Source organism: Musa acuminata, chromosome BXJ1-10 (assembly GCF_036884655.1).
Source record: "Musa acuminata AAA Group cultivar baxijiao chromosome BXJ1-10, Cavendish_Baxijiao_AAA, whole genome shotgun sequence".
In the NCBI taxonomy this organism is placed as follows: Eukaryota; Viridiplantae; Streptophyta; class Magnoliopsida; order Zingiberales; family Musaceae; genus Musa; species Musa acuminata.
Window position 1 is genome coordinate 17,239,805 of NC_088336.1, and position 11,052 is coordinate 17,250,856.

Below are 11,052 nucleotides of genomic sequence, written 5' to 3' on the forward strand. Positions count from 1 at the left end.
ATGAGGAAAAGCAAGGATTGTTCTCAAAGCAAATGTAAGAAAGCAGAATCCAAAAGAGCTCTCTCTACAGAGATTAAACAAATGGGACTATAAAGAGATCACTGAGCTGACTTCCGTCTTCGAAGCAATATCAGAAGCAGAGATCCAAGAAAGCAACATGGCATCATTTCGTCGCTCACCGGCCGTCTGCGGAGGTGAAGGACTCCGCGAACCCCGACGGCCTCGCCGGGATGCTGATCTTGCTGCAGTCAACGCTCAAAGAAACGACGCCCGAAGCAGCGCCGTCCGCCGCCTGCCACCCCTGCACCATCTGGAGAAGCGGCTGGTCGAGGTCGATCCCCAGGTAGTCATCCGGCTCGTCCCCATCGACGGGGCTCCATTTCTCCACCAGCGGCGCCAGCACGTTCACCGCGTGCCCCATGTCAGGCCGCTGGTGTGGGTCCCGCGCGGTGCAGTGCCCCGCCAGCTCCGCCATGACGCAGATGCTCTCCAGGGTCTCCTCCGTCACCGCCAGCGACGGGTCCACGATGCTCTCGAGCTTCTCTCTCGTGTTCTTCATCTTGCCGAACCAGAAGGCCAAGTAGCGGCTCTCGTCCGGGCGGTCCTCGTCCAATGCCTTTAAACCGGTCAGTAGCTCCATCAACACCACCCCGAAGCTGAAGACGTCGACCTTCGTCGTTACCTTCCCTGTCACTGATTCAACCATCGATTGCCGAGTTGGTAACCTTCAAAGATAAAAGATGGAGAAACAATGCAGAAGACAGACACTTACCAGCATATTCTGGAGCCAAATACCCAAAAGTGCCGGCGAGTCTGGTGGCCACAGAGTTCTTCCCGTCGGGGGCAAGCTTGGCGAGTCCGAAATCTGAAACCTTGGCTCGGTAGTCGTCGCCGAGAAGTATGTTTGCTGACTTCAGATCCCTGTGGATGAAGCACTCCTTAGCAAAGTTATGGAGGTACTCGATTCCTCTGGCGACATCCAGTGCAATGTTAAGCCGCTTCTTCCACGACAATGGCTCCAGTCCCAGCTGCTTCCAGTGGAAGAGATGCTTGCTCAGAGCCCCCTGAGGCATGTACTCGTACACCAGCAGCCTCTCGTTGTCCTCCACGGAGTAACCCAGGATGGACACCAGGTGGCGGTGGCGAACCTTGGACAGCACGGCGATCTCTGCTTGGAACTCGCCCAAGGCCTCGTTGCCTACCCTTGCCGACTCTGTTCTCTTCACCGCTATCGTCGTCCCATCGTGCAACTCGCCCTTGTAGACCACGCCGAACCCTCCCCGGCCAAGCACGTTCTCCGGGGCGAAGTTTCCCGTGGCGGCGCGAAGAACCTGGATCGATATCACCATGTTCCCTGCCTCGATCACGTGCGTCTCCCCTGTGCTGCTGCTGTTCATGCTGCGGAGCTCACTTGCGGATGCGCTGATGTTGCCATTGCTGGCGATCGCGATCTTGACGAAGTTGTCTCGGTCAGCGGAAGAGTCTCTGGGTTGAATGACAATTCCAGTCGGCGCCTTCGTCTTCCGCTTCTTCCGCCAGAGAAGAAACAGAACGGCCAGGAGGACGATTATGACGACAACAGCAATCGGAACGATAACAAGCAGAGTTTTTGAGCTGGAAGAGGAAGAGGAAGCACCAGAAGAGGCAGGTGATTTCGGTGGGGCATCGCCACCGGGAGGAGTAGAGGTACCCAACATCTTATTCCCATCCAGAACGACTGTCACGCCAGCGGGGAATTGAGGAACGGGAGGTGAGAGGTTGTTCGAAGACAGATCCAACGATCTCAATGATTTCAACCTCGTCAGGCTGGAAGGAATCGTGCCATTGAGATTGTTGCCTCCCAACGCTATCTTAACGAGTGAATCCAATTCCCCAAGCGACGGGCTGAGCGTACCATTCAAATGGAAGTTTGGCAGATTGATGATGGCAATCTTGCCGCTGGCACAGGACACTCCCAACCACGAGCCGGTGCAAGAATCGTTCCCAGACCAAGACCTCGCGAGCCTCATAGGGTAGCCGACGCCGTCGAGGAAACCCAGGAGAGCCGCAACGTCCGGCGGGCAGGCAACTCCCGGTGTAGGATGACAGAACGGGTTGTTAGCGTACGTGAAATCGCTGAAGCTCACCTTGGGGATCGGTCCCATGAACGCGTTGTTGTCGAGGTGCAACGACTGGAGCTGCGGCAAACTCGTCAGGTTGGCAGGGACGAGTCCGACGAGCTGGTTGTTGTTGAGCCACAGCCGGTTCAAGGAGGTCAAGGCGGAAATGGAGCTCGGGATGGTCCCCGAGAGCTGGTTCCCGTGAAGCCACGCATCAGTCAGGAAGGTCATGGAGGCAACAACGCCGAGGGAGCCCGACAACCCCGGCGCCTGCTGGCTGTTCAGCCACAGGATCTGCAACGGCAAGCCGGAATAACTAGCCGGAATCTCACCGGTGAGGCGGTTGTAGGACAGCTTGAGGACGAGCAAGGAACGCATGTTCCCGATGAAATCCGGTAGCGGACCGGCGAGGTTACAGTTCGACAGGGACAGGTTCGTCAGCTGAGCAGAGTTCGCCAAGTCGGCCGGCACCATCCACCCCGTGCTTCGATTCAGAGGGATCCTGTCGAGAGCGAGAACCTGCAAGCTATCGAGTCCGACGAAGAAGTCGAGGGGGATCGTGTCGAACTGGTTGTTGTCGAGATAGGCGTACTGCAAACTGGCCAACCCCTTGAAAGACGGCAGGGTTCCGGTGAAGTTGTTCCCTTGGAGGCCGATGTTGGCGAGCATGGAGAGCTTGTTGAAGTCCGGAGGGAGCGTGCCGACGAGTCCCAGGTTTTTGGCTTGGATCTGGGTGACGCGAGAGCCGGAGCAGAAGACGTAGGGCCACCGCGGAGGCCCGCAGGGGTCTTCGTTGTCGTCGGGCCATTTGAGGAGCTCCGCGTTGGTCATCCCCTTCCGGAACTCATCAAGAATCTTGTAGTCACCAGGGTCTGTGTCGCCGAAGGCGACCGAGACGAAGCCAAGCAGGAGACATAAAGATTGGATTTTGATCAAAATTCTCAGCGCCATTCCGAGTTCAGCGCGAATGGCGAGTCAAGAACTCCATCAAATCATCTCAGAGAAGAGAAACTGAGAAGAAGATTGCACTCACGGTCAGTAATCTTTACCGATATCAAGTAGATTACAAGAAGAAAACAGCACTCACAAGAAAGATCCTCCAAATCAGAGATTGGCATCCCCTAACGGACAGGTGCAGGCGCTATCTAAACCCCCATGAGAACACAAATTTGGGAGTAAAAAAAAGATTTTTATTGCCGATCCAGTTGGTTTCAGGGCCGCCTTTGCATCAAAATCTGATTTTTACGCAAGGTTTGGAACAGTGAACCACCAAATCCCTCCAGGAACAAAGAATTAGGCGGTGGAAATAGAAAACTTGAGGGCAATGGGAAATGCTACAGTGAAGCATGAAAAGCTGGCAAAAGGTGGTGAAGGGAGATGTTTCTGCTTTTGATTAATCTTGATTTGTAAGCCATTCAATTTTGCAATCAATGCAGGTATTCTTTTCCTTCTATGATTGCAAGAACCAACAAACGAGATTTTACATTTCCAAAGGAATTCTTAGTTGGCAATTGACTGTTCTCCTCTCTCTCTCTCTCTCTCTCTCTCTCTCTCTCACCACTGTCATCCAAATGAGGACACAATAATAACAAGGGTTAGTTCACCAAAGAGTCAGAGGTGTTGAAGGTCATGCGCAATATGAGGTTTGGGAGAGTGAAGATGCAGATGATTTGGGACATGAACACCTCATAGAGTCCAATCCTTTTTTGGGTAACCTGCTCTTTTCTTGGATCTGAAGCAACCGATGCAGCAGAGCTGGAGTCTGTGAGTCTTGCCATTTAAAGAGAACACAAATGGAGAAGTAAATTTGATGTTATCAAGCTCTGAGAGTCTTAGTTTCAGAACTCTCAATTCATTTCTCAGGATGATATCATGCTACTGTTCCAAGGCACCAATCATTCAAAGAATAGTATGATTAATCTGTGATCATTTTATGAAGCAAATGAGGTGAAGAAAAGAAGACTTGTACCAGAAGAGCTTCTTCAACCTACTGCTTGGCTTCCCAGGGAAAGAACGCTGGTGGTTGGGCGTCAACTACCAGCCTAAAGCGAGCAAGGCGGAGCCCATCGTGGCATTTACCTCTCCTATGTGGCGTGGGACCCTTCCGAGTGAGACAACTAAGCCAGCATCGCTCCTGGGCCAGATCCGGCCTGTTTCTGGGTCGACCCGGACCCGATGGGTTGGCTTGACGCGGTTTGGTCTGGTTTTGGCTTGGCCCAGAGTTGACTCCAAATAGATTCCCTTCTTTGTGTCATGGTGTTGGATTTTAATTGGGCATACTGTTCTCGTGGGCAAATTCCAGAGAAAAGCCTATGGTTTTGTGGGCTTTTTCCGGGAAATGCCTTATAATTTGCTTACTATTCAGAATACCTCACATTTATTATTATTATTATTATTATTATTATTATCTATTGTCGTATGGATCGATCACCGCTCCAATAATAATGTTTCAAGCAATACCAAAAAATATTATAATGCAATAAAAAGCAATGTAAAACACTATAATATAGTGTTCTTACGTTACGTTATAGTGTTTTCAGTAATATTTATTAAATACTATAATATAGTATAAAATATTATACTGTAATATTTTTATATTATATTATAATACTTTTAGTATTACTGAGTATACTATACTATTATAGTGTAAAAATCATGCAACCGAACTGATTTGAACTGGTTCATAAGAAATGAGAGGAAAAACAAGAAAAAAAGGGATAAGTGGTTGGTTGTGAAATCAATGATATTTTAGATATTAAAAAAATATTGTTAGAGAATTTTAGAAATAGGGGACACATATCGGGGAAAAATTAAAAAAATATTTTTTTATGAAGAATTCACCATTTTATCTTCTTACATTTTTTATTATAATATTTTTATATTACATTATAATAATTTTTAGTATTATTGAATATATTATAAAATTATAATATAAAAATCATATAATTGGATTGATTCACCCTATGAACCTATGCTAAATAATGAGAGAAAAAAACGAGAAAAAAGGGATAAGTGATTGGTTGTTAAATCGATGATATTTTAGATACTAAAAAAATATTATTAGAGAATTTCAGAAATAGGGGGACACTTATCGGGGAAAAAAATTAAAAAGATATTTTTTTCTGAAGAATTCACCCTTTTATCTTCCCATATTTTTGGGTAGACATACCTCAATTTATGGGAAAAAGAAAGTGTCAAATACACCATAAATATCAAAATTATTGGTGAAAGAAGTAAAGGCGTTGACGAAGTACAACCTCGGTACCGGACGACGTCTTGGATACTATTGACTTCATCCACGCCCTCTCTTTTCCCTTTGTTTCGAACAGCAAACGCCAAGGAGATCCACTGCGCTGAGTGCACGTCTTGGGATACGTTGGCTATGCTGCTACGAGGACTCTTCGGTCTGCCACGAATTGGCAAGCGAATCCCACTTAAAAGTTGGACTTGGCAAAATTCCCAAGTGGGCGGCTCAGCATGCTGTCTGCTGCCGATGGAATAACACCTCATCAGACTGCCGTCCTCCGTGGACGAGTTCAACGTTCTTTTCTGGTTTTGATTGCCTTCGTTGTGATACGATGGTGCACTGCAGTACTTCATTGACTTCTGTGCCCATATATTTCATGTGGATTCTTCTTCTTCTGCATTGGCATCGCTTACTTCGCATCATGGGTTGCTCTGATCTCGCCATGGACGGTGGGCAGGCGTCGAGGAGAGAGCTCCTCGGTCCCCGGCCGGCTCCTCTCAGGATCCGGAAGGACTCCTACAAGTTAAAGAAACCTCCGGTGGCGCCGCCTCAGCACCGGCCGCCGATCATAATCTACGCCATCTCGCCCAAGGTCATCCACACCACCCCTGACGACTTCATGTCGGTGGTGCAACGCCTCACCGGCGCCGCAGCTGCCTCCTCCTCTTCGTCTTCTGCTGACGCTCCTTTAGCCACCGGGGAAGTGTTCTCCCCAGCTGCTCGTTTTGCCGTGTTCGAGAAGCCAGCGCAAGGCGCCATATCGGCTGATCTGCTAGGAACCGGTGGTGGTACGTCGACGTTGGATCGGCCGTCCGCTTCGTTTCATGGCATATTGTCCCCCGTCCCTTCTTCCCTGCCATGGATATCTCCCAACTTGTTTGCATCCTCCACAGGCCAGACTCAGATTAGCTTCGTCAACGAACTCAGCCCAGCCATTCATGGTGGCAGGAGCTTTCCGGAGATGATCAACTGCTTCATGCCGAGTCCCAGCAACTTCCTATCCGGTGGAATGGTACCTTCTCCTGCAGCTTTCTGGGATCTCTTCAACCAATACCAAGATCCTTAGCCACTCATGAAGCTGTCAACAAAGTGATGCCATGGAGAACTACAAGCACGAAAGACATCACAATAAGCTAAATCTTCTCGTGACATTGTTACAAGTAGTGTTGGGTTTGCACTATACAGTAGTGTTCTTGTCCACCTTTAATAGATTAGATGAAGCTCACTGAATTGGGCCATCAACATCAGCTATCTTGCTGACTAAATGATGCACAAGATTGTTCTTCGCTCCATCTATATTTCTCGTTCTTATTCTTTTCCACATGCTTGTTTCTCAGTTCTTGATTTCTCAGTTGCACTAATTCTGAAGCTGCTGCCCATGAGACGCAAGAAAGCATATATCCTCAGCTTTTTGTGAATGCTTGTGGTGTAGTTATGCTCTGGTGGAAATGTTTTCTTCTTTTTTATTAGGCTTAATCAATACATAAACATGGGTTCTTATCTCCAAATTTGCTTTGCCCTACACTTAATACAATGCTGAGTCATCCTATGGTTGACTTTTCCGGCAAACTTTATCCTGAGGCTTGTCATACCAGCAAGATCAACTCATCATAATCATGTGATGCAATCAGATGTTGATATGCAGGTTAGGATGCAGAAGGTTGTATTAATCAAGTGATTACTTTTCTATTTTATTAAGCCCTTTGATATTGATGATTTCTGATAAGTATAGGCAACCTTTCAGCACTGTGCTCTTCCAAGCTATCCAATACAAGATCTTATCATCAAGTGATAGATGTGAATGAAAGAAGCATGGAATTGAGTACAAGTTATTTTAACTAAAGCTTAATCACATCATAGGTATAGGCTACCTTTATACTATTTTATGACACATAATTATACATATTATTTTTCTACCTTTATACTATTTCTGTATTATCCATATTTTTCATACTATCTTCTTACATCATTATTTCTTTATGCATTCGTAATATTCTATATAAGAAGGAAATAATTTAAGGTGGAACTTTGGGATTTCCGATTGATTCGGGTTACTTGAGGTGAAATTTTACCAAGAGCACATGACAACAATTTACTGAAAATACACATGAAATTTTACTATTTGGTTTACTGACATTGTTAATTGTGTGGATTCCTAGAATACAGAGAATATGAAAGAAAAGAAAAAAATGATCTTTTTTTAGTGGAAAAAAAATTGTCTTGCTGGTGTTTCAGTCCAGTTATAAAGTTGAACTTTCTCTAACATAGTTGAAATAATAGCCTTGCAAATCCAATGATTTTATGAATTGGATATAATGATGATACATGGAAAGCAGCTGAATGATTAAGATTCAGATTCAAGTTGCAAGGCTTATGTAAGAGCCAAGTTTCATCCCAAAGATTACCTTAACAAGCTTGATGATAAATTTTTCTCCATTCCAAGTTCAACATAGTCCATTCACACTGCAACAACAACAAGCCAATGCAACTATCAGGTTCCAGAGTCCACTGACCTTTTAGTAAGATGATAAGTTGGTTTAATCTTGTTTGACAGCATTGTTAAACATCCTTGCAAGAAATTATGTCTCTAGAAAACCATACAGTAGGTTCCTGCAAACACATATATAGCCTCTCTGGACATTTAAGTTGATGTTTTTGGTTTCTCATCTCTTCCAGTAATCTTGTTTATATTTGCCGCAAATTAGAAGTCGCATCATCATGCATCATCAGAGACAAAGTAGCCATTTCATTGACTTTTTATATAAGTAACAAGTTCCCATCTTTTCGAGATTTATCTCTCTTATGTTCTAGCAGTCAGATGCAAGTTTCTCCCAAGTCTCATCATTTTTCTTTCCACATAAAGGCAGATCTTGTTTCATACATGCAATTCTTCAGATACCATAGGACCATCGCATGGATTGTGAGAACAGTATGAGTATCAACTTGAATTTCCTTGTTCATCTAAAGAAGGAAAACTATAATCTCTTTTTCTGAATGCTAATTTCAGTGACTAGCCACGTCTCTGTGATTCAACTGGCACAATATCACCAGTAATCCCTACAGGAACAAACACCATCTTCAAATCTGTGGAACCTGTTTGCATCTCTCACCACCAAAGCTCTCCCAGTCACCCTTGACAACCCCTTAATAAACTCGTGACAATCACCGCATACTCTGAGGTTCTTGTACACCCTGATCACCTCATCTGTCTTCTCCAAGCCTTTATGAACCAGCCACAGGCCAATGGCCAATCTCTCACTGTGCACCCTCAAGCTTTCTTCTTTTGTCTCATCCTCCACATCATGCAACGCAAGGCTAACTCTACAAGTATAACCCAGCTCTTCCTTCATCCGCCTCTCCACCTTTCTGAGGACCACATGTATTTCATTGCTAAGTGGGTGAGAATCATCACCACCATAAAAGAAATGAACCTCCTTATCAATCTCCACCCAACTGCAACCTCCCTGTTTCTTCAGCCCTTTTCTTTTCATCATCTTCCTTAGCCTCTCACACTTTTTCCAATCACCTGCCTCTGCAAAAATATTAGATATCATCACGTAATTTACAGGATTACCGCTATCCATTTGAAGTAAAATTTCTCCGACTTCATTGCCCATTTCGAGGTTTCTATGAACCCTACAAGCACTTAAAAGTGTCTGCCAAATGCCAACACTGGCCTTAACTGGCATGCTCTCAATAAGGATCTTGGCTTCCTGCAACTTGCCAGCACGACCAAGTAGATCAACCATGCAAGCATAGTGCTCTACATTTGGTTTAATATGGCACTCACTCATCAACCTAGAGAAGTAGTCGTGGCATTCTTCCACAAGTCCAGCATGACTACATGCCGATAGCAGAGCTAAGTAAGTCACTTCGTCAGGCTCAATCCCTTTTACTTGCATCTCTTCAAACAAGTGGATCGCAACATGGCCATGCCCATGCTTTCCATAGCCATTTATCATTGCAGTCCAAGATACTACATTCTTAGTTTCCATCTCTCTGAAATGCCTTTCTGCTTCTTCTGTCAGCCCACATTTGAGGTACATATCAATGAGAGAGTTTGCTACAGATACATCTGATCCTGATGGATGTTTCACTGTGTAGGAATGAACTTGGCTTCCCTGCTCAATTAAAGCGAAATCAGCAAAAACACCAATTATGCTGGACAGTATGTGACCATCAATGCGCATGCCAGAGCTCCAAAACTGATGAAACAAATCCATGGCTTCTTTCACAAGACCATCTTGAGCATACCCAACAATTAAAGTTGTCCATAATATTACATTCTTCTGCAAGGTCCTCTCAAAGACTTTCCTTGCTTCATGTAAATTTCTGCATTTGGCATAGAGATCGATGAGAGCACCTGAAAGAATTGCATTGTTTGAATTAGAAATGCCTGATGTAATTAATGAAGCATGGATTTGAGTTCCTTCCTGAAGCAATCCAAGACAAGTGCAAGCTTTTAGTAAGCTTGCAAAGGTATATTCATCAGGCGTTACCCCTTGTTCTTGCATCTCTCGAAACAAAAGGAACGCATTACTGCCATGGATTCCATGGGAGTAACCTGCAATCATTGTGTTCCAGGTAACAAGATTCTTTAGTGGAAATCTATCAAAGATTTGCTTGGCATCAGTGATTTTTCCACCTTTAGAATACATAAAAATGGTTGAATTGGCCACCACTGGGTGCTGCTCAAATCCAGCTTTAACACAGACTCCGTGAATCTGAATCCCAATTTCGGCAATCCCTCGCAAACCACAAGCTTTCAAACTTGTCGACAGCGTGAACTCATTCGGCCTCACACCAAAAAACCCCATATCGCTGAACAATCTTAGGCACTCCTCGGCATCACCCTGTTGCAGAAACCCAACCATAAGCGCGGTCCAAGACACCACATTTCTCTTAGACATTCCATCGAACACCGCACTGCCCAAATCCATCCGACCACATTTCCCATACATGTCTACTAAATAATTGTTCAGAACCAGATCGGAAACGAAGCCCATCTTAATCGCGGCCCCATGGAGCTGAATCCCCCCTTTCAAAGTCGAACCTTTGGAACAGACACCGAGGAGATTGGTAATCCTCAGCAGGTTCATCATGGATGAAAAGGAAGTTCCAACTCCGGCTGCGGGACGACTGAAGAATCAAATCATGCCAACACCGAGAAGCTGCGCCGAGTTGTTGCTCAAAATCCATGCTCACATTCCGGTTCCTCCCCACCCACAAAGCTGCTTCCTTCCAGACCAAATCATGACCTACGCAATGCCACCAGACGAGCAGAACATGCTGCTTTAGTACTCAACCACCGACGACATGTGTCGAAAGCGTTCGATCAACAATTCTTTCGAGGATGTACTTTTGCCCACACGATAAATCTAGGTCGGACACGAGTTCTGTAAACCTTGCACGTAACGCGTTTGATGAAATGTGGCAATAAATGGACTGTTAAAATGAGAAAATGTACAGTAAGCGATGGACAACAAGATTCTATCCAAGCCTAATATTTGTTATAGCAGCAAGAAAAATTTTAATCTCTCATCACAACTAGAACGGTTCAAAATGTTATAAAATAAATGAGAATGTTTCAACTAAACTAATAGAAAAAAAAACTGTCGGAGAATCAAAATGACATTCGAGCACCAATTATCTAAATGAATTAGAAAAAAATGTTGGAGAAAGTAGCCCATAGGTCCTAGGGTCGAA

At 45.1% G+C, this 11,052-nt stretch overlaps 3 protein-coding genes across 3 annotated transcripts; 1 reads left to right on the top strand and 2 right to left on the bottom strand.

The window, feature by feature from the left end:
- Positions 1–3,559, bottom strand: LOC103999992 (receptor protein kinase TMK1). Its single transcript, XM_018819034.2, has 3 exons — positions 3,187–3,559; positions 773–3,110; positions 1–693 (listed from the first exon to the last, which is right to left on the bottom strand). Exons 2-3 carry the CDS (start codon positions 3,048–3,050, stop codon positions 176–178), a joined length of 2,796 nt encoding a protein of 931 aa, XP_018674579.2. The 5' UTR covers positions 3,051–3,110; positions 3,187–3,559; the 3' UTR covers positions 1–175.
- A 2,089-nt stretch (positions 3,560–5,648) lies between these two features.
- On the top strand, positions 5,649–6,667 carry LOC135594902 (protein MKS1-like). Its single transcript, XM_065085408.1, has 2 exons — positions 5,649–6,134; positions 6,240–6,667. The coding sequence occupies exons 1-2, from the start codon at positions 5,678–5,680 to the stop codon at positions 6,410–6,412; spliced, it is 630 nt and encodes a 209-aa protein (XP_064941480.1). The 5' UTR covers positions 5,649–5,677; the 3' UTR covers positions 6,413–6,667.
- Positions 6,668–7,761: 1,094 nt separating this feature from the next.
- LOC135595263 (putative pentatricopeptide repeat-containing protein At3g15130) lies at positions 7,762–10,800 on the bottom strand. Its single transcript, XM_065085955.1, has one exon. The coding sequence runs from the start codon at positions 10,446–10,448 to the stop codon at positions 8,391–8,393; it is 2,058 nt and encodes a 685-aa protein (XP_064942027.1). The 5' UTR covers positions 10,449–10,800; the 3' UTR covers positions 7,762–8,390.
- Between the last annotated feature and the right edge of the window lie 252 nt (positions 10,801–11,052).

Bases quoted from the DNA above. Each gene is read 5' to 3' on its own strand.
- LOC135594902 (XM_065085408.1), top strand. From the start codon at position 5,678: ATGGTGCACTGCAGTACTTCATTGACTTCTGTGCCCATATATTTCATG. The intron at 6,135-6,239 runs GTACGTCGACGT...CATCCTCCACAG, and splicing joins TCTGCTAGGAACCGGTGGTG to GCCAGACTCAGATTAGCTTC.
- LOC103999992 (XM_018819034.2), bottom strand. From the start codon at position 3,050: ATGGCGCTGAGAATTTTGATCAAAATCCAATCTTTATGTCTCCTGCTT. The intron at 694-772 runs GTAAGTGTCTGT...TGGTTGAATCAG, and splicing joins TTTGGCTCCAGAATATGCTG to TGACAGGGAAGGTAACGACG.
- LOC135595263 (XM_065085955.1), bottom strand. From the start codon at position 10,448: ATGATGAACCTGCTGAGGATTACCAATCTCCTCGGTGTCTGTTCCAAA.